Raw genomic sequence first — 23,625 nt, forward strand, 5'->3', positions numbered from 1 at the left:
CCCCACACAAAAAATAGTAAAACCCACAGACTAAAGGAAATTGGAGAGACATAAAAGCAGATGAGAGATACCTACAAATTTGTGAGACATGCAAAGCAGATGGGAGGAATGAGCAGTGATCAGAAGCCGGAAGAGCAGATGCCTCCAGAAAAGGTACCAACCAGGAGGAAACCACAAGTTCCACAACTGCAGGTGTCAGGTACCAAGAAGGTAGGGATGGAGCCTGGGGGGATGGCTGGAAGTCCAAACGAGGCCAGCAGCCACGATTCCTCCCCCGATGGTTCTCCCTACACATGGTTTTTCAACACCAAAATTAAACAAGAGACTCCAAACTAGGCACCAAGCACAGTGGAGAGCAGCGCTACTGCATGAAAAGACAGTGATTAAACAGAAAGCAGAAGACATATAACACTCCAAGCAGCAGACTGTGGGTTATTTTTGGAAAAAAAACTAAATAGCCCTAGAGAAAAGACCTATGGATACTAACATTTCAAAGAACCATCTACAACACCATCCCACAGTGAAGCCCAACAGAAAAGGCCTACCCAGTGCCACAGAATTACATGCTTCACCCTTAAATATGAACGCACACCCCAAGATCACCAGCCTCTAATGTGAAAGAACTAGACCAAACAAGCAGAAGAACACAGCTTGAAGGACTAGAGACAATGAACAGAAGAAAAGGTCAAAAGACTATAATTAAGATCCTTACAAAGAAGAAATTATATCCATGAAACAAGATACTGCTTGCTTGAAAACAAACTGAACAGAAAAATAACTCATAAATTAAAAATGATGACAGCGGGAACTAGCTTTACCATCAAAACAGGCAATTTTTACTGGCCTGTTCTACATGTTAAAATCCATGAACAAGAATTCATCATAGGCTAAACTGCCGGAGCTCAGTGTAAAATGCTCACTATCAACACTTACTCCGAATTTCGGTGCAACCACAGAAGTTCAGATTGGTAGGACCGTCCTCTGATGCCCGAGATAATTTCCAAGAAGGTATAAATCAGAGGGATACTAAGTGCCTTGGCCCTTGCTTTTAGCTTGTATTAATAAGTTGAAACCTTTTGCTCGGGCTGGAGCTATGCAACCGTCTCTCCTCCTTCTTCCTCTCCCCACTCCTCCTCTTAGAGGGTAAAATAACTCTTCGTCAATAAGACAGTGGCATAATTTTGTTGCTCTAAAAATAGGCTTCATATGGGCTTCCCTGGTGGCACAGTGGTTGAGAGTCCGCCTGCCGATGCAGGGGACGCGGGTTCGTGCCCCGGTCCGGAAGATCCCACATGCCGTGGAGCAGCTGGGCCTGGGAGCCATGGCCGCTGAGCCTGTGCTCCGCAACGGGAGAGGCCACAACCGTGAAAGGCCCGCATACAGCAAAAAAAAAAAAAAAAAAAAAAATAGCCTTCATAGACAACCAGCTCTTCCATATAATTTTTAAGATATAATCCTATCTTTAATACTGTTAAAATGTCCATACCAGCCAAAGCCATCTACAGATCCAATGTAATCCCTACCAAAATCTCAATGGCATTTACTGCAGAAATAGCAAAAAAAAAATCCTAAAATTCATACAGAATCAGAAAGTCAAAACAATCAAGAATGAAAAACAAAGCTGGAAGCCTCACAGTTCCTATATCAAAAGATATTACAAAGCTACAGTATTAAACAGTGTGGTACTGGCATAAAGACAGACATATAGACCAAAGGAACAGAATGGAGAGCTCAGAACTAAACTCTCATAACTCTGGATCTTTTTGTCAAGAGATTCAAAGCCACACAATGGGGAAAGGACAGTCTCTTCAACCAGTGATGTTAGGAAATCTGGATATTCACATGCAAAAGAATGATGTTGAACCCTTCATACTATATATAAAAATTAACTCACAATGGACTAAAGACCTACTTTTAAGACCGGAAACTATAAAACTCCCAGAAGAAAACATAAGGTGAAAGCTTCATGACACTGGATTTGGCAGTGATTTCTTGGATATGACACCAAAAGCACAGGCAACAAAAGCAAAAATAGATAAATGGGACTACATCAGATTTAAAAACTTCTATGCAGCCAAGAAAACAGTCAACAAGCTGAGAAGACAGCCTATAAAACTGAAGAAAATATTTGCAAACCATATCTGATAAGGAGTTAATATCTAGAATATATAACGGACTCCTACAACTACTCAGCAACAACAAAAATTAACCCAATTAAAAAATGGGCAAAGGACTTGAATAGGCACTTTTTTTTTTTTTTTTTTTTTATAAATTTATTTATTCATTTATTTATTTTTGGCTGTGTTGGGTCTTCGTTTCTGTGCGAGGGCTTTCTCCAGTGGCGGCAAGCGGGGGCCACTCTTCATCGCGGTGCGCGGGCCTCTCACTGTCGCGGCCTCTCTTGCTGCGGAGCACAGGCTCCAGACGCGCAGAGCTCAGTATCTGTAGCTCACGGGCCCAGCTGCTCCGTGGCACGTGGGATCTTCCCAGACCAGGGCCCGAACCCGTGTCCCCTGCATTGGCAGGCAGACTCTCAACCACTGCGCCACCAGGGAAGCCCATTGAATAGGCACTTCTTCAGAGAAGAAGATATGCACATGGCCAGAAAGTGTATGAAAACGACACTGAACATCACCAATCATCAGGAAAATGCAAATCAAAACCTCATACACTATTAAAAAATAACAAACATTGGCGAGGATGTGAAGAAACTGCAGGTGGAATTGTAAAATGATGCAGCTGCTATAGAAAACAGTATAGAGGTGCCTCAAAAAATTAAGAATAGAACCACCATATTCAGGTTCCCTCCAGTAGGCAGATGACCTCTATCCTCTGTCATAGCCTCACGGATTCACGTATCTCTCATTACCTGCTTCTTTAGCTATTCTTTTTAGCCCTTTCAAGTCATCTAATTGCTCCAGCAACCAGGACATTGTTATTGACTCTTGTTCATTAAAAGGCTTGGCTTCCAATGCTCCATGCCTAGAGCCAGATTCAAAACTACAATGAGGTATCACCTCACACCAGTCAGAGTGGCCATCATCAAAACGTCCACAAACAATAAATACTGGAAATATATACAGAACTCATACAATGCATTAGAAAAAAACAATCCAATTTAAAAATGGGCAGAGGGGGCTTCCCTGGTGGCGCAGTGGTTGGGAGTCCGCCTGCTGATGCGGGGGACACGGGTTCGTGCCCCGGTCCGGGAAGATCCCACATGCCGCGAAGCGGCTGGGCTCGTGAGCCATGGCCGCTGAGCCTGCGCGTCCGCAGTCTGTGCTCCGCAACGGGAGAGGCCGCACCGGTGAGGGGCCCGCGTGCCACACACACACAAAAAAAAAGTAAAAATGGGCAGAGGAGCTGAATAGACATTTTCCCAAAACATACAGATGGCTGACAGACACATGAAAAGATGCTCAACATCACTCATCATCAGAGAAATGCAAATCAAAACTACAATGAGATATCACCTCACACCTGCCAGAATAGCTATTACCAAAGGGACAACAAATAACAAGTGTTGGTAAGGATGTAGAGAAAAGGGAACCCTCCTACACTGTTGGTGAGAATGTAAACTGGTATAGCCACTGTGGAAAACAGTATGGAGGTTCCCTAAAAGAACTAAAAATAGAACTACCGTATGATCCAGCAATCCCACTCCTGGGTATATATCTGGAGAAAATCATAATTTGTTGTTTTTTAAAAAATAAATAAATTTTTAAAAAAATTATTTATTTATTTTTGGCTGCATTGGGTCTTTGTTGTTGCGCACGGGCTTTCTCTAGTCGCGGCGAGTGGGGGTTACTCTTCGTTGCAGCACGCAGGCTTATTGCAGTGGCTTCTCTTGCTGCAGAGCACGGGCTCTAGGCTCGCGGGCTTCAGTAGTTGTGGCTCGTGGGCTCTAGAGCACAGGCTCAGTAGTTGTGGCACACGGGCTTACTTGCTCCACGCCATGTGGGATCTTCCCGGACCAGGCATCGAACCTGTGTCCCCTGCATTGGCAGGCGGATTCTTAACTGCTGCACCATCAGGGAAGTCCTGAAAACCATAATTTGAAAAGATACATACAACCCCAATGTTCACTGCAGCACTATTTACAATAGCCAAGACATGGAAGCAATCTAAATGTCCATCAACAGAGGAATAGATAAAGATAATGAGGTACATATATACAATGGAATGTTACTCGGCCATAAAAAAGAGTGAAATAATGTCATTTGCAGCAACATGGATGGACCCAGAGATCATACTCAGTGAAGTAAGACAGAGAAAGACATATATCACTCATATGTGGAATCTAATTTTTAAAAATGATTTAAATGAACTTATTTACAAAACATAAACAGACTCACAGATTTTGGAAACAACCTTACGGTTACCAAAGGGGAAAGGTTGGGGGGAGGGATAAATCAGGAGCTTGGGATTAGCATATACACACTACTATACAGAAAACAGATAACCAACAAGGAACTACTATACAGCACAGGGAACGCTCCTCAATATTCTGTAAAAACCTATATGGGAAAAGAATCTGAAAAGGAATGAATATATCTTTATGTATAACTGAATCACTTAGCTCTACACCTGAAACTAATACAACATTGTAAATCAACTATACTCCAATAAAATTTTTAAAATAGAAGACACTTCCCTGGTGATCCGGTGGTTGAAACGCTGCGTTCCAAATGCGGGGGGGGCCGGGTTCGATCCTTTGTCAGGGAACTAGATCCCGCATGCCACAGCTAAAGATCCTGCATGCCACAACAAAGACCCAGTGCAGCCAAATAAATAAATATTTTTTAAAATAAATAAAAATAGAACTACCATGTGACCCAAAAGTCCCACTTACAAATATATATCCAAAAGAACTGAAAACATACTATCAAAGAGATGTTTGCATATCCATGTTCACGGTAGCATTATTCACAATAGCCAAGAGGTAGCAGCAACTTCAATATCCGTTGATGGATAGATGGATAAAGAAAATGTGGCATATACACAGAATGAAATATTAGCCTTAAAAAAAAGAAGGAAAACCTGTCACATGCTACAACACACGTGAACCATGAAGGCATTACTCTAGGTGAAATAGGTCAGTCACAAAAAGACAAACACCACATCATTCCACTTACATAAAGTATCTAAAGTAGTTAAACTCTTACTAAGAGAAAAGAGAATGGTGGTTGCCAGGAGCTGGGGGGAGGCAGAAAGGCGAGTTGTTCAGTGGGGACAGAGGCTCAGTTTTGCAAGATGAAAAGGTTCTAGAGATCTGTCTATCGCACAACAATGTGAACATACGTAACACTACTGTACCGTGACTTCAAAATGGCTACAATAGTGGTTGAGAGTCCGCCTGCCGATGCAGGGGACACGGGTTCGTGCCCCGGTCCGGGAGGATCCCACGTGCCGCGGAGCGGCTGGGCCCGTGAGCCGTGGCCGCTGAGCCTGCGCGTCCGGAGCCTGTGCTCCGCAACGGGAGAGGCCACAGCAGTGAGAGGCCCGCGTACCGTAAAAAAAAAAAAAAAAAAAAAAAAAAAAAAAAAAAAAAGGCTAAAATAGTAAATCTTAGGTGTGCATTTCTTTAAGCTTTTTTTGGATTTTTAAAAATTTTATTTAAGTATCTTATGTGTTTATGCCAATAAAAATATAGTCACGGGCTTCCCTGGTGGCGCAGTGGTTGCGAGTCCGCCTGCCGATGCGGGGGACGCGGGTTCGTGCCCCGGTCGGGGAGGATCCCGCGTGCCGCGGAGCGGCTGGGCCCGTGAGCCATGGCCGCTGAGCCTGCGCGTCCGGAGCCTGTGCTCCGCAACGGGAGAGGCCGCAACAGTGAGAGGCCCGCGTACAGCATAAAAAAAAAAAAAAAAAAAAAAAAAAATATATATAGTCACATCAGCTATTGTATGACTAAAGTCATTATTTTGGTAAATGAATTATAGCCTCCTTAATTTACTAATATGCCTATTTTGTAAGTAATATAAAACACATGATAAAGGGATATAACCACATCATTATTCAAAGGATTAAGAAACTTTTCTGAGTTTATTTTTTTCTTTTTACTGAAGTATTCAGTTATACCTGCTTGAAAATTTTTGTATGTAAAAACTATTACTGTAAAGTTTCATGGTGTTCTGAACAGTGATTTTCAAAGCGCATTCCATGGAGTAAAAGGTTCCAAGCTTTAAAAAAAAAAAAGTAAAAATAAGAACACTTTTATAATTTTATGATCTCCCTCATTAGTGGTGTATCAGACTGTAAATGATCTCTTTAGGAGACTCGGGGCCCTGCTCCTGGGTATTCCTTAGTTTACTCCATCTTTACAGACGTGTAGTGACATTTTCTTTAGATAAACTGACTCATTCTGCAATTTAACTTTCCTGAAGAAGATGCTGTCCCATCCTCAAATTGCAAAGCCCTCAGAGTTAACCCTGCCTTCACGGCTACCCAACGATTATTCAACACTCTGTTGATAAACAGTATTTATAATGGAGCCAGAAGATTTTGCTAGTCAATCATTTCTCTAGTTGGAGATGTAAAACTAGCTTCACTGTGCTGAAGAGGACTGTGAGACTGCAGGAAGTGCCAGGACACCTTAGTGACATGTGCACGGTGGCAGAAAGGGCCCGAGTGGCCTGTATTTGCATCTCTCCTCTGAACACCCCACTACCCTTGGATTAAGCTAGACTGTAGGGCCCCCACTACCTAGAGAGCTGGTTGAACTAAACTGGGCATTTTTGGTAAGCTTCTTAAAATGGCCCCTGAAACAAGGAATGAATTAAGAAAATGTTTGAGAGACAAGAACACTGTCCTCTGACCCACTGTTAGAAATGTGCCCCCAAGAATACATCTGACAGCAACCTCTGAATCGTCAAACAAATCTTATCTAACTATACGAACATCAATTTCTCCTTTCTCAATTCTGCTATTAAGACATCACAAAACCAAACCTCATTCTGTGCCAGAGTTCAGCTGAACTAAATTGACTGCATTTTCCTGACCTACCAGTCAGAACTCTGTCAAAAAAGATCAGATTAGCATGAAATGACTTCATACTGAATTCATGCTGGAGACGGATGACAACTTCCTCTCCTAGCCGTTTATAAAAATCTGTCTGATCTAGAATTAGCACTCAACCTACTTATGCACATATGCTCTTTCTGCACCTTTCCAAGTTCCTAGATCATGGAAACATGCTGTGGTTCCAAACTCAAACTCTCCCAGGAGTTTACACCAGGAGACCTAGGCGCATGGGTGTCCTCTGCATCCTAACCCATCTCCTGAAAGTCTAGCCTGTCACTTTCAGCCTGATGGTATCATTAATAGAATACAAAACAAGAGCCACTTCCTCTGTCATGAGTAATATTTTACACTGCTGGGCTGGGCCCTAGGCAGGAGCCTAGTTTTACACACAACTTCAGGAGACTTAAAAAAAAAAAAATATATATATATATATATATATATATATATATATACACACACATATTTTTTAATCTGTAGCATCGTTTAAAGCAAGCACTCCTCTGGGACTTTAACTTTCTTGATGCTTATAGGACTGTGATATCCTCTTAATCTGTCCTTGGTTGTTGCCCTTCTTGCTTTATATATTTTTATAAAAAATTATAAGCTCAGAGGAACACTACCTGTACCACCATTCTATGTTTATGTGCTTGTCTGATTTTTTTGTAACTCTTCACCAAAGACCATTTGGATTGGACGTTCTGAATTCTATTTCTGACAGTTTGACAAACTTCCTAGGTCAATATCCTTTTCAGAACTGTCCAGTAATGATCCTGTTTTTTTCCCCTTCCTGGACACTTACAATATCTGCCTTCTGAAAAATTTAGTTTCTATGCATGTCAGAATCCTTCTTAATCCCCCTGGGCTTCAACAATAAATAACTTGATATGACTGCCTTTTCTGATGGTTTCTGTCATTGCTACTTGGTTAATGACTCTTTAATACTCAATTTTGAAAAGTTCTCAAGCTCTCTGCCTTAAAATAATTTAAAATTTCCATAAGGAAAGGCAAGGACCGGGAATTAGATCTCATCAAGCTTCGGCTGGGTAAGGTCTCTCATTTTCTGTGTTGCCACTTCCTGTTTTCAATCTCCATCAGGTACACATCCACAATTTTTTTCCACCCACTTGGGTGGCCTGTAACAAATGAACACAATTACGTTATCTCTGTTCCTCTTTCCCTTAAGTCGTCTGGGTTTTTCCGCGTGGTTCACGGACTCCCCTGCAGATGCAGATCTTCAGAGCCCACTGCCTCACCTCCTAATGGGTCTCCCCTTTTTGAATAGGTCTATAGCTTTTTAGCACTAGATTCTGATCTTGAGTCCCATCCCATCAAGCTTCAGTGACACCTAAACACATATTAATCCCCTTTTGTAATAAAACTTGACTCATTATCCATGTTCCATGCATTTTTGCATAGAGACATCTGAGTGATTAAATATTATTTCTAGTCCTTGAACCAACTGTTTTCTCATGTAAATTACTGGCCCTCCCCCCCCCCCCCCCAGCAGCATTTCATGCCCACTGTCCCCCAGTGTAGCCAATTTCACTAATTCGCGCTGTCTCCCAGGGTAACCAATTTCACTATTTCATCTGGCCCGCTGATCCCTTCCCTTGGGAGTAAGTTTAAAACTCTATCAGACCCTAGGAAATTACATTCTCCTTTGACTATGTGAGAGGCAGTTACTTCCTGGCCAAGATGGTTCAGATACCGAAATGCCTTTCACTGACACCATCCATAAAGCCAGTTTCTATTTTCAAGTCTCAACAACCTGTGAGAACAAATGGCCACAGTATCACCTAAGCTCTCTAAGTCTTTCAATTTCTTCACCAGGGGTCACAGCCCCAGGGAGGATACTTCCAGTGAGCCTTCTCTACACTGTCAAGAAGATAAAAGCTGGAAGATGAGTTTGAAGGAACAGACAACAAGGACTCTAGATGAATGCTTAATTACTGTAATCTACAACAGTGCTTCCCGAACTTTAAGCATCTGGGGATCTTGTTAAAATGCAGATTCCGGGGGACTTCCCTGGTGGTCCAGTGGTTAAGACTCTGTGCTCCCAATGCAGGGGCCTGGGTTCGATCCCTGGCCGGGGAACTAAGATCCCACGTGCTGTGTGGTGCAGTCAAAATAAAAGAAAAAAATCAACTTGAAAATAAAAGACAAAAAAAAAAAAAAAAAGCAGATTCTGACGCGGAAGATCTGAGTGGAGCCTGAAATTCTGTATTTTCTAACAAGTTCCCAGGCGGAGCTGAGGGGCTGGCCCATGGACCACACGTAGTAACACGGTACTAATGTCGCCATAAACCAGGCGTGGAGCGTTCCTGAATCATAGTAAGTTTCAGAGATACCATAAAAATAAGCACTGGCCTAGGATTTAAAACAGAAGCAGCGTGCTGTGGCAGAAAAGCGGCTGGACTGGCTCAGAGGACATTTGCTCTAGGCTTAGTGCAGCCAAGTCTTGGCTTTGGACTTTTAGTCAAACACTTTGCTTACTCAGGCCTCCAGCTATAAAGTGAGGGGAGGGAGCTATAGATTAGTTTACCTCAAGAGTCCTTCCTTAACCAGTGGGTTTATAGATTAAATAAACCTGGGCCTAAAGAAATCAGCAGGAATTCCATTTCAGGCATCACGGCAGATTAGATATCCAAAGAAACAATCTCGATACAGATCCTCTAAAACTGCTGGATAAATTGCTAAAAATTTCAATGCTCGGCTGAGGTGACAGAAAAGTAAGGGAAGGTCTTAGAAGAGAGAAACAAAAGTCAGCAGGCACTGGAGCCTGAATTCAGGAGGGGACAGTCATGGGGGGAGGGGGAGGGAGGAGAAAAAGCTAGGATCCCTAAAGTAACACCCTTTGAGGGTAGAAATAAAAAACCACCCACCCTACTCTCCCCAGAGGGATATGGTAGGACCTTGGCTCTGGGCTGGGGACAAAATAAGTTTCCTTTAGAGCCTGAAACCACAAGCCTGCCTTGACACACATTTGGGGTTAAAATTCACACTACCTTTTTAGCCAAATAAAACTCAAACCACTGTGGTCTCTCCCTCAACCCCAGTCAGATATACATGCAAACACTTTCTGGAAAAATACACTTTAAATCCAGATCTCCAAGAATTCCCGAAAATAACTCAAGGAACAAAAGGCCACAATCCAAAATCATAAATCAAGTGAGGAAGTAAGATTACTGAATGGAGGTCAGTACAAGTAGCAAACTACTCAATGAAACCTGTAAAGGCTACAGATAATTATTTTCTGTATCTCATCATTACAAGGATAAGTTTAAAGAAATAGAAGGACATCAAAAGTACAAGAAAGGGGGCTTCCCTGGTGGCGCAGTGGTTGAGAGTCCGCCTGCCGATGCAGGGGACACGGGTTCGTGCCCCGTTCCGGGAAGATCCCACATGCCGCGGAGCGGCTGGGCCCGTGAGCCATGGCTACTGAGCCTGCGCGTCCGGAGCCTGTGCTCTGCAACAGGAGAGGCCACAACAGTGGGAGGCCCGCGTACCACAAAAAAAAAAAAAAAAAAGTACAAGAAAGGAACACATTTTTATCAAAAATGATCAGGCAACTGTAAGCAACCCAAACAAAACTAGAAATTTTAAAATATAATAAGTGAAATTAAAACTTTAGAGGGATAGACAGCAAATTAGGCAACTAGAAGAAAAAAATTAGTAAACTGTAAGATGGATTTAAATAAGCCACAATGCAGCACAGAAAAAAGATAAGTATTAAACAGTCATTTTGAGATATTAAAAGAATGGGGAGAAGCAATATTCCAGGAGCTAAAGGCTTGGCTACCAATTTTCCAAAACTACTCCAGCTTTAGGAACCCCATCCAGGAGAGATGAATAGAAGGAAATGTCTGTATAGACAAACAGCAAAACACTACAAAGAAGAGACCTTAAAAGCAGCCAGAGAAAAGGCAGATTCCTTACAAACAGCAATGAGACCAATGACAGGCGTTTGTTGCAGGCTGGTCTCCCAGAACAGAAGGTGGCCACCCACAAAGCTCCAGAGAGACCTGCCCTGCCCTGTGTTAAAGGCAACAGTCTGGGTCAACAAGACTGAACCCCTGGGACTTCCCTGGTGGCACAGTGGATAAGACTCCGTGCTCCCAATGCAGGGGGCCCATGTTCGATCCTTGGTCAGGGAACTAGATCCCACATGCGTGCCGCAACTAAGGAGCCCGCCTGCCGCAGCTAAGACCCAGCACAACCAAATAAATAAATACATAAATATTAAAAAACAAAACAACAACAAGGTTGGACCCCAGTACCTTAATCATGCCAGAGGAAGTGGTGGCAGCTCCCTAACCATGAACACAGACACGTGAACCTACCCGACCATATTATGCAGGCTCAAGTGCAACACTTAGCCCCCAATCAAGCCAGGAAAGGGACCAGGCCAACCCACAGCCACAAATGTCACACTGGGCCTGGCGAGCAAGGTTCTATCACAGCGTAACTCCGCTGTGTCCCAGCCCTGGGTCACCCCATGGGGTCCAGGCTTCTCCTGGAGTCTGCAGCCTGACCCTGCCAGGGAGCTAAGAGCCACACCAGGAGGGCACGGCGCATGTGTTACTGACCTCCCTCTCCTGTGCTGAGTCTCCCCCACCAGTGCTGCTCCAGCAAAAGCCTGACACATATTCCTGGCCACTTGCCTTCCTTTGCAGAATCTTCAAAAGGCTGAGAGAAGTATGCATCCAGCAAAACCGATTTTCAAAACAAGGGCAATATAGGGACATGTTCAGACAGACAAAAACAAACATAGTTTACTATCATCAGACCCTCATCAGGGGAACTTCTAAAGGACATTCTTCAGGAAAGAAAATTCTGTAGGGAAGATATTATATGCAAGAAGGAATGCCAAGACAATGGTAAATATGCATGTAAACTATACAAGCATTAACTAAATAATTATAATGTCTAATTTGTAGGCTTAAAATATACTGAAAATACTGGACAATGACAGACTATAATTTTTTTTTTTTTTCGGTACGCAGGCCTCTCACTGTTGTGGCCTCTCCCGCTGCGGAGCACAGGCTCCGGACGCGCAGGCTCAGCGGCCATGGCTCACGGGCCCAGCCGCTCCGCGGCACGTGGGATCCTCCCGGACCGGGGCACGAACCCGCGTCCCCTGCATTGGCAGGCGGACTCTCAACCACTGTGCCACCAGGGAAGCCCCAGACTATAATTTAAGATGGGCCAACAGGAATTAAGTGTTCCAAGGTCCCAATATTGTTAGGAAGGAGGGTAAAGAGAATGATTAGCCTCAGACCTTAAGTTAAATATAAATGTTAAAATTTCGAGGGTTAGCACTAGAGAAACAGAAACAATATGTAACTCCCACACTCTTCAGGACAAATGAAAGGGAACAAGGGGATCTTAGTTAATCCAAACCAAGGAAAAATAAGAAAAAATTAAAGAAATAAAAAAGTAAAAATGATTCCAAATAAATTGGTAATATTAACAAATGTAAATGGACTAACCTGTCAAGACAAGAAGTATGAGAACAAATTAATAAAAAGTTCAACTACAAACTATTTATAAGAAATAAGCCTAAAATCTAAGGACAAGAAAAGGTGGAAGTAAAAGAATGAAAAATTATATATAATGCAAATAACCAAAAGAAAACTAATATAGTTATATTAATATCAGACAAAATAGAAAAAGAATCATTACTAGGAATAAGGAGGTCATTATCCATTGATGAAAGATTCAATCTGCTAAGACATCAATTCTAAGTTTAAATAGACTTAATAACATACCCTGAAAATAGTTATAGCAGAAACTGATAGAAATACAAGGTGAAGTTAGCATCATGAACCCTCTCTCAATCAGAAAAAATTCATTCAAGATCCAAATAACTAACAAGCTTAACGTAATAGATATATATACAGAATCCTGTACCAATATTAATATACATCTATTTTTCACCTCACATCAAACATTTGTGAAGATTGACTACATACTAAGTCATAACACAAAACTTCAAAGTATTAGTATTATACAGACCCCATTCACTGAACACACGTTAAAAAATTTAAAAAAACAAAAAGATAACTTGCAAAATCCATGAGTTGGAAATGTTAAATATCTGATGAGAAAAAGATGAAATCACAGTGGCATTTAGGAAAAAACCAGGCGATGAATTCCTTAAATGCCCATTTTATATCACATTTGAAAAACCATACAGCCAACACACTCAGAATCCACTGATGGGAGATTCTAGTGTCTTCTTAAATGGTAGCCATTTTGGAAGATGCTAATTTGAGACAGTAATAAGGGAATAAGACGATAGGCTAGTAACGCATTTTGGGTAAAGCCAGTATAAATTCTAAGTTAATCAAAAAATTAGCAACATTTATTTCCACTTTCACTGTTTTTTTGTTATGTAAGAAAAATAACTATGATGTAAAGAAATAGGATTCGTGTCGATTTCTCTCAGCCCATCAGCAGTCCTGACTGAGCACTGATTCTGCAGTTTACCTCCATTTTCAACACCTGGCAAATCCCAGCGAGGTATTAAAGGAATAGGATGACCAGTCTTAAAAACGAAAGATTAAACCAGAGTCTAACAGATCACTTTGCCATCTCAGCACGTATTTTCAGTATGACAAACACAGAATCAACTGACAAAATAAACTTATTAAGATATTTATATCAGCCAAGAAATTTAACATCAGCATAAGCAAGAGAATTATCCACACGTGGCATGTTTGAAGCAAAGTTGAAGTCTAAGGAATCCCTGTAAAACGATTAATGCAATATGTGAGCCCAATACAGAACTCATAATCATCACGTTTTATCCTGGAATGACAACTTACAAGCCACAGCTAGGCAATTTGTTCTGTGACACTTAGAAAACTGACTCTCTTCCAGTGGGGACATGCCTCAACTATCTCAATTTCTCTATCATCCAAAAAGAAAACAGCTGTGGTTCCCCCACCACTCCTAGATGTGAACGTGAAAATATACAATTAGCTTACTCCTAAATCTTGACATAGAATTATCTTAAGTAGCAGCCGTTTGTAGAATACCCTCGTATGCTAGCCCACTGTACACATCTGCCTTTCCCAACAATTCCAAGGGAAGCTATGTGAATTGTCTTTTTAGATTTGTTTGCATTTATCTTAACACCTGCAATGGACATTTTAGAACACCAGTGAGATCAACATGGCTCCTTCCCACTAAGTCTTAAGCGGGATAACACTGTACTTAATCTGAATAGCCAGTACCTCTTGTTTTCTAATACTGAAAACTACCCAGAGCGTTTCTTTACAGCATCACCAATAAATGATACCACTGTATAGTTGTTTAAATCAGAAACCTGAGAGTACGACTGCTATGTTTAGCAAGTAAAAATACAGGACACCTAGTTAAACTGGAATTTCAGATAAATTACAAACATTTTTTAGTATAAGTACATATCAAATATCACATGGGACATACTTATATAAAAGGTTACTCACTGTTCATCTGAAATTCAAGTTTAACTGGGCATCCTGTATTTTATCTGAGAACTCTAAGCTGGGATTCTTCCTCTATTACCTTCTACATGCAGTCCACTCCGCCAAGACCTATCAATGCTACTTCCTAAAAACATCTAAAATCCATCCACATGGGCTTCTCTGGTGGCGCAGTGGTTAAGAATCCGCATGCCGATGCAGGGGACACGGTTCGAGCCCTGGTCCAGGAAGATCCCATATGGCGCGGAGCAACTAAGCCCGTGCGCCACAACTACTGAGCCTGCGCTCTAGAGCCCACGTGCCACAACTACCGAAGCCCGCGCGCCTGGAGCCCGTGCTCTGCAACAAGAAGCCACCGCCATGAGAAGCCTGTGCACCACAACAAAGAGTAGCCCCCGCTCGCCACAACTAGAGAAAGCCCGTGTGCAGCAACGAAGACCCAACACAGCCAAAAATAAATAAATAAAAAATAAAAATAAAATCCATCCATTTTTCTCCATTTCTTCTCCCACCACCTTGGTCTAAGCCACCAATCTAAGCATCTCCCAACAGCCTCTCTGCTTCTACTTTTGTAGAAATATCACTTATTCTAAATATATCAGCATTTATTTCTCTTAGTGTGAAGCTGATGCTAACTTCAAGTTTCTCCTTTCTGGATCATTATTGGGTAGCAGTAGAAATCTCAAATCTCTAAAGCAGCGCGACAGGGACCAATGAAACTGCAACTCTGAAGAGGTGAGGCTTTCATGGTGACCTCTGAAACACTTCCAAGGAAAGTAACAGTTCTCTTGGGTATGCCGCAGTCAATGACCTGTCAATCATTTTGCTAAATGGTGTTTATTGCCACAAAGAGATAAGCTAGGGGAAAAAAACCTGTGCAGCCAAGGTAAATTTGGGGCTCAATAAAGTTGGTTTAAAATACTCATCTTGGGACTTCCCTGGTGGTCCAGTGGTTAAGAATCCATCTTGCAATGCAGGGGACGTGGGTTCGATCCCTGGTCAGGGAACTAAGATCCCACATGCCGCGGTGCTACTGAGCCCTTGCACTACAACAAGAGAGCCCATGCGCCTTAACTACAGAGCTCATGCACTCCGGAGCCCACGTGCCACAACTAGAGAGAAGCCCACGCGCTGCAACAAAGAGCCCACTGCAACGAAAGATCCCATGTGCCGCAACTAAGACCCAATGCAGCAAAAAAAAAAAAACACAAAAAACCACCAAATAAATATTTTAAAATAAAATAAAATACTCTTGTCTTTCAGAGAGAATTCTAAGATTTAGAAAAAGACTGCTTGATTGTGAGACACATTCTTGTCATTTAAACTGCTATCCTAGGGACACCATCCTGGTTAGTGTACCCATCAACACAGGTTGCAAAGCCACGGGGCAGGGCATTAGAGAATTGGGGCAGTCAGGAAGTAGGATTCAAATAAAAATATGTGGCACTGACTTTTTCCGATTACCGATGCTTAAGAACAGTTGCTGCCTCCTGACTGCTGAATAATTATTTCGTTGTGAGAGCTACAGTCATCCCTGAGGGCTGCTAGCCTGTCACGCTGCCCAATCAATGGATACCAACCAAGGAGCTTACACAGAGAAATGCCAGGGCAGACTTTAAGACTGGTGTGACGCTGCAGAGCTGTACGAGCTAAACAAATTAAACACAAATTACTGTCGTAGAAATAATTGGCAGGTCTAAAGAAAGCAGGATTCCCTGTATATCAAAGAAGCCATAGAATTGTTACAAATGACTCCTAGATCATAGAACATGATGGCAATTCAAGTGTTTCAAAGTTCTTATGTAAATGTGAACATTCATCTATTTAATACAGAATACCAAGTCTTAATGTTGTTGGTACTGAACAAAGAAACTATTCACGCTCTCTCCACATGAAACAAGCATTACAAACGAAGTCCCAAAAGCCTCTTACAAGAGTGAGTTACTTTATTCAGGATCCAGTTATCACTACTCAATAAACAAGCCTGTCTGTGGATAAAGCCTAATCACGCTACCAAAATCGTTCTTGGAAGCCCTATCCAAGATACGTGTTTTTGGTATATCTTCTTCTCTACAGTGGAAAATGAAATTCCAGGGTATGGATATCCTGGCAGAGGCCAATATTACAGGTGAGAAAAGGGTATGAATGTTTGCACCGGGGTCCAGTCAATCCCCACACAAAGAAGTGTGGGCGCTGCAAGACTGCACAAGCCTCAACGTCTGCACTTGTTATCTCACGTACAATCTGCTTCGTTGGTCCCCACTGATCACACAACACCAGGGCAGGCTAGCAGCACTCCGAGATAACTGGCTCCCACATCCAAAACACTCTGTGTAAAATGACTCATTCCCAGCTCCTTTTGGCACCTGGGACCACAGACCCAAGGACCAGCAAGCTGTCTCACTAGAGATGCACTGGAAGTCTGCTTAGAAGAAGTGAGCTTTCTCATAAGGGACTTCTTCCCTTGGAGGCTGAGGATCAGAAACTCTTGAACCATAACTGCTTCGAGGCCATTTCAGCCGTTGCTCGTGGGACCCCAAATCCTCACCGGGATGCCGATGATCATGACTGTCGTGCCTCAGCGCTCAGGAGTTCAGAGCCTTCACATGCACTTACAATAAGGTCCACTGTTCGGCAGACAACGTCTGGCGGGTTGGACCCGGGCTTTTCTCAGTATCAGGCCTCCCTCAGAGGCTGTCTCCCAGCCCAGGAGGGCAGGGATCTGCCCAGGCATTTGCTTGAGGGCTCAAGTCCGCGGTAACAAGGCGCGGTGATGGGGGGCACCTGCGTCTACCCCGCGGGGGTCCCCGAGCCGCGCGGTGCCGCCCGAGAGTACAAGCCAGCGGCAGGGGGCCGAGCGCTGGGACCCGACGCCGGGGGTCTGGGGGGTGGGCGTCGGGGGTCCGCCGAGCTCACTTACACCCCACGCCCCCCGCACCCCCGCGCGGCCCCTTCCGGGTGAGCCACGCCGCGGCGGCGGGACCCGCGTAGCCGGCCGGGCTCCGCCTGCGCTCGGCTCCGCCGCGGGATGGGCCCCGGTCCGGCTCCCGCTGCTGCCCCCGCGGCCTCGGGCCCCCAACGGGCCCAGCCTCCGCCCGCGGCTCGGCCCTTCCCCGGGGCCGGGCGCTCACCTCTCCTTGGAGTAGAGCTGCAGCTGCTGCTCGCGCCGCTTCTTCCGGATAAACGCCATGGAGGGAGGGAGGGAGAAAGGGCGGCGCGGGCGGGCGGGGCGCGCGCGGCTCCGGCTCGGACTCCTCCGCAGCTCTGCTGCGCCGCCGGCCGAGGAAGTCGGGGAGCCGCGGAGGCGGGCCCGGCAGCCGGCCTGCGAGGCCCGGCCGGGAGAGCGCGCCTGCGGCCTGGCGTCCCGAGCGGCGGCGCTGGCGTCCCGGAGCCCACGCTGCGCCCGGCGTCCGGCAGCGCTCACCGCCGCATCCTCTCGGCGTGGGGACTCGGGGCGCCGTGACTCAGGCCGGAGGAGGGGCGCGCAGTCACCCGAGGCACCCCGAGCTCAGCCGCTGGGTGCCCGGGACCCAGAGGCCGGCCTAGGGTCTCTCCTTAGGCCCCAAACGTCCGCTGCTTCAGCAGCTACCCCGCAGCTCCCTTTCGCTACTTTACGCTTGAAGACGGAAGACGGCCCGTAATCTCTGCCAATTTGTTGGCCACAGGGGTTCCGAATAACATTTGGGCCTTTTATCTCTTGGTAATTGAAATAATTAGTCACATGACTTTCTCTTTTTCTTAACAGCTTTATATAACTCACATGCCAAATAATTCAGCTGTTTATAGTGTAGCATTCAATGGTGTTTAGTATATTCACAGATATGTCCAATTATCATTAGAGTTGAAACTAAGCAGGACCCGCGGGGTTGGAGGATCCTGGGTACCAGAGCCTTGTGCTCCTTGTTTTTTGTTTGAAGAAAAAGGCTTTGGTCTCCTGGGCCTTCCCTGCGTTGCAAAGGGCAGATTCACACAGCTACTAATCAGGGAAGTGAGGGATGGCAAAAACAAAGGAATAGCAGTCAAACAATAGCGCTTCTACGGAGCAAAGCCCCGGTTCCTCCTCAAGGGAAACACATAAGCTAGCTCTGAGCTCAGAATCCTGTAGGAACTAAGGCCCGCAACCAGGTGGAGGGATGGTAACTTCAGGCTGAGCCCAGGGTTCCTGGAGCTCCGCCCTGTGACCTCCACCAACCAATCAGATAAGTCACACACCAAATTTCGCCTATAAAAACTCTTCCCTGAAAACCACCCAGGGAGTTCAGGTCTTTTGAGCACCGGCCACCGGTTCTTCTCGGCTGGCCCCTGCAGTTAGCCTTTCTCTGCCCCAGACTCTGACGTTTTCAGTTTGTGCGGCCTTACGGTGCGTCAGGCCCACGAACTTGGGTTTGTCAGCGCAGTTTTGGAACATTTGCACCACCTGAAGAAACCCACCCACCGATACCCTTTAGTTATCCCTGCAAGCCTCCCAACGCCATCAAACGCTAACCAACTTAGTCTCCAGGAATTTGCCTATTCTGGACATCTCATAAAATGCAATTATAGATTATATAGCCTTTTATGTCTGGCTTCTTTCATTTAGCATAATGTCTTCAAGGTTCCTCCCAATACTGTAAACAGATAGGGTTAGGGGGTCCACAGAGAAAGTGAACCAGGCATGGCTTTCTTGACATAAGCCTAAGCCATTTTGTGATCTAAGCCTGGACACAATGCTTGTCCTTGAACCGGTCTCAGTAATAATGAACTTAAGAGAATAAAAGGACGAACTTATCAGGCAGGAGAAGCAACAACAGCAAAGATAACAAATCAGTTGTAAAGACTCCCAGTTCTATTTCAATGGTAAAGACTAGCCTAAAACACTGCCTTGAGCTGTTTTGCAGAATTTAAATCCCACCTCCGGTGCCCAACCGCCAGATCAAGTGGAATCTAAGGGATGATGACGGTGACCTTTTCTGACCCTCGACTTCAATCAACTAAAGTTTGGACTCTGCCTACTGCCCAAGCCCCTTCATGAATATGCATGTACCCATAGCACAGGACTTCCCTAATTTTGTTGTTTGGAGAGACACTGCTTTAGGAAACACTTGCAGTGTTCTCCTTATTCACTGCAAGTCATAATAAACCCTTTCTTCTCCCAGGCTTTGGCTTGGTTGTGTCTTTTGCCTCTAGACCCACCAAGAGGTGAACCCAGTTTTCGGGTAACAGTACGTCATTCCTTTTTATGGCTGAATAATACTCCGTTGTATGGATTTACCACACTTTGTTTATCCATTCAGCAGTTGATGAACACTTCAGTTGTTTACACCATTTGGCTATTATGAATAATACTATGAACATTCATGTACAAGTTTTTGTATGGACATGTGTTTTCATTTCTGTTGACTACACACCTAGGAGTTCCATTTCCACCAGCAGTGTATAAGGATTCCAATTTCTTCACATCCTTGGCAACACTTGTTATTATCTAACTTTTTGATTATAGCTATCCTAGTGGATGTGAGTTATGACTCTTTAATATATCCTAAGAATGAACCTGTGGTTGTTCACCTTTGAGGGATTCTTAAATAACAAACTTTAAGTTGTACATATGCTGACACATACCTAATATTGTCTTACAGACCAGGTTCTGAAGGGTTAAATTTTTAAAGCTTCAAGGTCAATGTGTATTTCAGCTCTCTAGTATGTGGAAAACAATATGCATAAGGTGGCCACCATCACAATTTTTTGGAATGAATAAAGGTACACGGGTGCCCTGTGACCTGGGTTGAGTCTAATTGAAACCCTGGACCTCATATTAGGACTTGAACCCATGTGCCAGGACTGGAACCCAGCCAAAACCCAAATTGGGACTTGAACCCAGGATCTTTTGAGATCACACGCCTGGTCTCAGGACTTAATGAAGCTCAGGTTCTTTATGTCTCATCACAGAAAGAATTCAGTGAGTGACAAAGTGATGCCTAAGAAGTTAATTTATTCAGAGAGATACACCCTCCACGGACAGAGTGTGGGCCATCTCGGAAGGCAAGAGGGCCCGAAATATGGGCTGGGTAATTTCATAGGCTAATGAATGGGAGGATTGTTCCAATTATTTGGGGGAAGGGGTGGAGTTTTCCAGGAATTGGGCCACTGCCCACTTTTTAACCTTTTATGGTCGGCCTCAGAACTGTCATGATGCTGGTGGGTGTGTCATTTACCTTGCTAATGTATTACAATGAGCGTATGAGGCTCGAGGTCTACTGGAAGTTGAATCTTCTGCCTAGTTGGACCTAGTTGGTTCTCACCAATTTTTGTCATGTCCTATGGCTATATCATTCTTTCACAGGTTGTGCCCTGCCCCCTTCCCTCCTGTTTTGTAATGACCAAGTGCTACACAGAATCTACAATGTAAAAAGATGTTGGCAATATTAGCCCAGTGTTCCTATAGGAAATTGTGATGTAGTCAGATAGCCAAGACAAACATGAGAAGGTACATGATGAAATAAGATAATAAAATTTGCCAAGAGGTACAACATGCTAACGTTCTATATGAGAAGTGCTACAATAGATGCTATGAGTTCGGAAGAGAGAATTCACCTTGGCTGGAATAAGGCAGGAAAACAGCATGCAAGTTTTCTCCATTTAGTTAAACGATAAAGGATGATGTGACCCTGGTGGGGTCACAACGATTCTTTCCCTGACCGAACTCTAGCCAAGCCCCTTTGAGCTTTCTTCTCAACTAGGCCTCAGCCTTGGCCTAGAAAAACTACAGACCCTCAGCACAAATGATTTTGCCTACCACCCTCCCGCCACGTTAAAAGACTTGTACAAACACTAACAGCTTCTTTTTTATTTTTTTAAACAACTATCGTTTTTTTTTTTTTTTTTTGGCTGCGTTGGGTCTTCGTTGCTGCGCACAGGCTTTCTCTAATTGTGGCGAGCGGGGGCGGGCTTCTCTTGTGCAGCACAGGCTCTGGGCGTGTGGGCCTCAGTGGTTGTGGCGCACGGGCTTAGTTGCTCCGTGGCCTGTGGGATCATCCTGGACCGGGCTCGAAACCATGTCCCCTGCATTGGCAGGTGGATTCTTAACCACTGCACCACCAGGGAAGTCCCAACACTAACAGTTTCTGACAGCTCAAGGCCTCATCCCTAAGATGACCCCAACCCCCCTTAAATGCCTGCCTGAGAAAGCAGCAAGGCTGCCCAAAGAACTTACTGTTTGTTATAGCCAACACCTGACATGGGCCCTGACTGCTGTTTCTTAGGGCATTTACTAAAAAGGGCTTACAGCTGTGAATTCTTTCTCTGAACCCTTGAGATGTATTTGTATCTCTTACAACCCAGGAGTGCCTTTCTCAAGGACTTGAATGCCATTCCTTTGAAATACAATCATCAGGAAGGACAGGGCTTCTGTGTCCTGGTCTCCTGGGAAGATAACTGGCAGCCAGCAGATGGAGACACGGCATTTACACCCACTTTCTGTGACTTTGCACTTCCCAGCCTTATCTTCGACAAGAGAAGGGGAGGAAACTCACTCAAAAGGATTTTCTTGAACAACAGCCTCTGCTGTCACAGAGTGTGTGTTTGTGGAGAACTAAGGGAGAACTGAGGCGGGAGCTCCCTCACCCTCCCCCCCAAAATCACCAGTCCCCGGCATCTGCTCCCTTCTCTTCATTCCTGCTGTTTCGAAGTATATTTGCTCCCATCAAAGGCAAACTTCTTCCCACTCAACAACTCAGCCTTTGTAATTATCCTTTCTCTCTCCCCTCTTTCTCTCTCTTGCTTTGTCTATTTCTCCCTCACTTTTGAGCCATTCCTATCTGAATATAAATATAGTTTTCTTTTTATATATATATAATTTTTTATTTGGCTGTGCCGGGTCTTAGTTGTGGCACGTGGGATCTAGTTCCCTGACCAGGGATCGAACCCGGGCCCCCTGCATTGGGAGTACAGATTCTTACCCACTGGACCGCCAGGGAAGTCCCTAAATATAGTTTTCAAAAAATGTTCCCTTTATCCCACATCTCCCTCCATCTCCCCATCCTCAGTGAAACTTCTTGAAACACCTGACTCCCATGCTGTCTCCATTTTCTCTCCCTGCCTGCTCGTCGATCCATCCCACTTGGACTTCTGGTTCCACTCTGATGCTTCTTGTAAGTTCACCACATTCACTGGTCACTTCTCCACACTCGACTCTGCTGAACTCTGCAGAATTCAGCGCCGTTGTACATGGCTTTCAACACAGCTCTTCCCCCTTTACTTCCGAGACCCCACAGTTTCCTTGCTTTCCTCCTACCTTGCTTCTTCCTCTTTCTCAGTCTCCTTGGTTGGTTTCTATCCTGCATGACTTCTTAATGTTAAGTCTCTGTACTCACTGTACAGGTCATTCCGACGAGTGCCGTGATTGGGTGATGGGCGAGGGGAGGATAACATCTTCCGTTTGTGTGTGTGTGAATTAAATTTAGTAGCTCATTTCCATGGTTTTCTCACATGGATATCTACCAGGGAGACATGGGGAAAAAATATCTCAGGATATACAGCCAAGTAAAAGTTTTCAGTGGAGGCTGAGTGAGAGGTTACTTTGAAATGGATGTCCCTCAGGAAATAGAAGTTTTAGGACATTGGACTTCCACTGAAGCTGAGGAAAACCTTGAGCCAGTCTTACCTTGACCTTGAGTTGCTGACAACCATAGTTTGAGGTAATAACACCTACCTCAAATGAAGGTGATTGTGAAACCCCATAACTGAGATTCGGACTTGAGCCCGCTGTCTTTTATATTGGGATCACACACCTGGTCTCAGGACTTAATGAAGCTCAGGTTCTTTATGTCTCATCACAGAAAGAATTCAGTGAGTGGCAAAGTGATAGGTAAGAAGTTGATTTATTGAGAGAGAGACACACTCCACAGCCAGAGTGTGGGCCATTTCAGAAGGTGAGATGCCCCAAAATATAGGCTGGGTAATTTCACAGGCTAATGAGTGGGAGAATTCTTCCAACTATTTTGGAGAAGGGGCAGAGAGTTCCATGAATTGGGTCACTGCCCACTTTTTAGCCTTTTATGGTCGGACTCAGAGCTGTCATGGTGCCCATGCGTGTGTCATGTAGCTGATGTATTGTAATGAGCGTATAATGGGGATCAAGGTCTATTGGAAGTTCAGTCTT

General features: G+C 44.4%; 1 protein-coding gene across 1 annotated transcript in view; it reads right to left on the reverse strand.

Moving 5' to 3' along the window:
- NSMAF (neutral sphingomyelinase activation associated factor) overlaps positions 1–18,074 on the reverse strand; it is a 66,273-nt gene extending 48,199 nt beyond the window's left edge. Inside the window, 1 exon segment of the mRNA XM_032609446.1 lies at positions 17,621–18,074. Coding sequence (XP_032465337.1) covers positions 17,621–17,679 — 59 coding nt within the window. The 5' untranslated portion in view covers positions 17,680–18,074.
- Positions 18,075–23,625: the final 5,551 nt, after the last annotated feature.

The sequence above is a fragment of the Phocoena sinus genome, chromosome 17 (genome assembly GCF_008692025.1).
Source record: "Phocoena sinus isolate mPhoSin1 chromosome 17, mPhoSin1.pri, whole genome shotgun sequence".
Lineage (NCBI taxonomy): Eukaryota > Metazoa > Chordata > Mammalia > Artiodactyla > Phocoenidae > Phocoena > Phocoena sinus.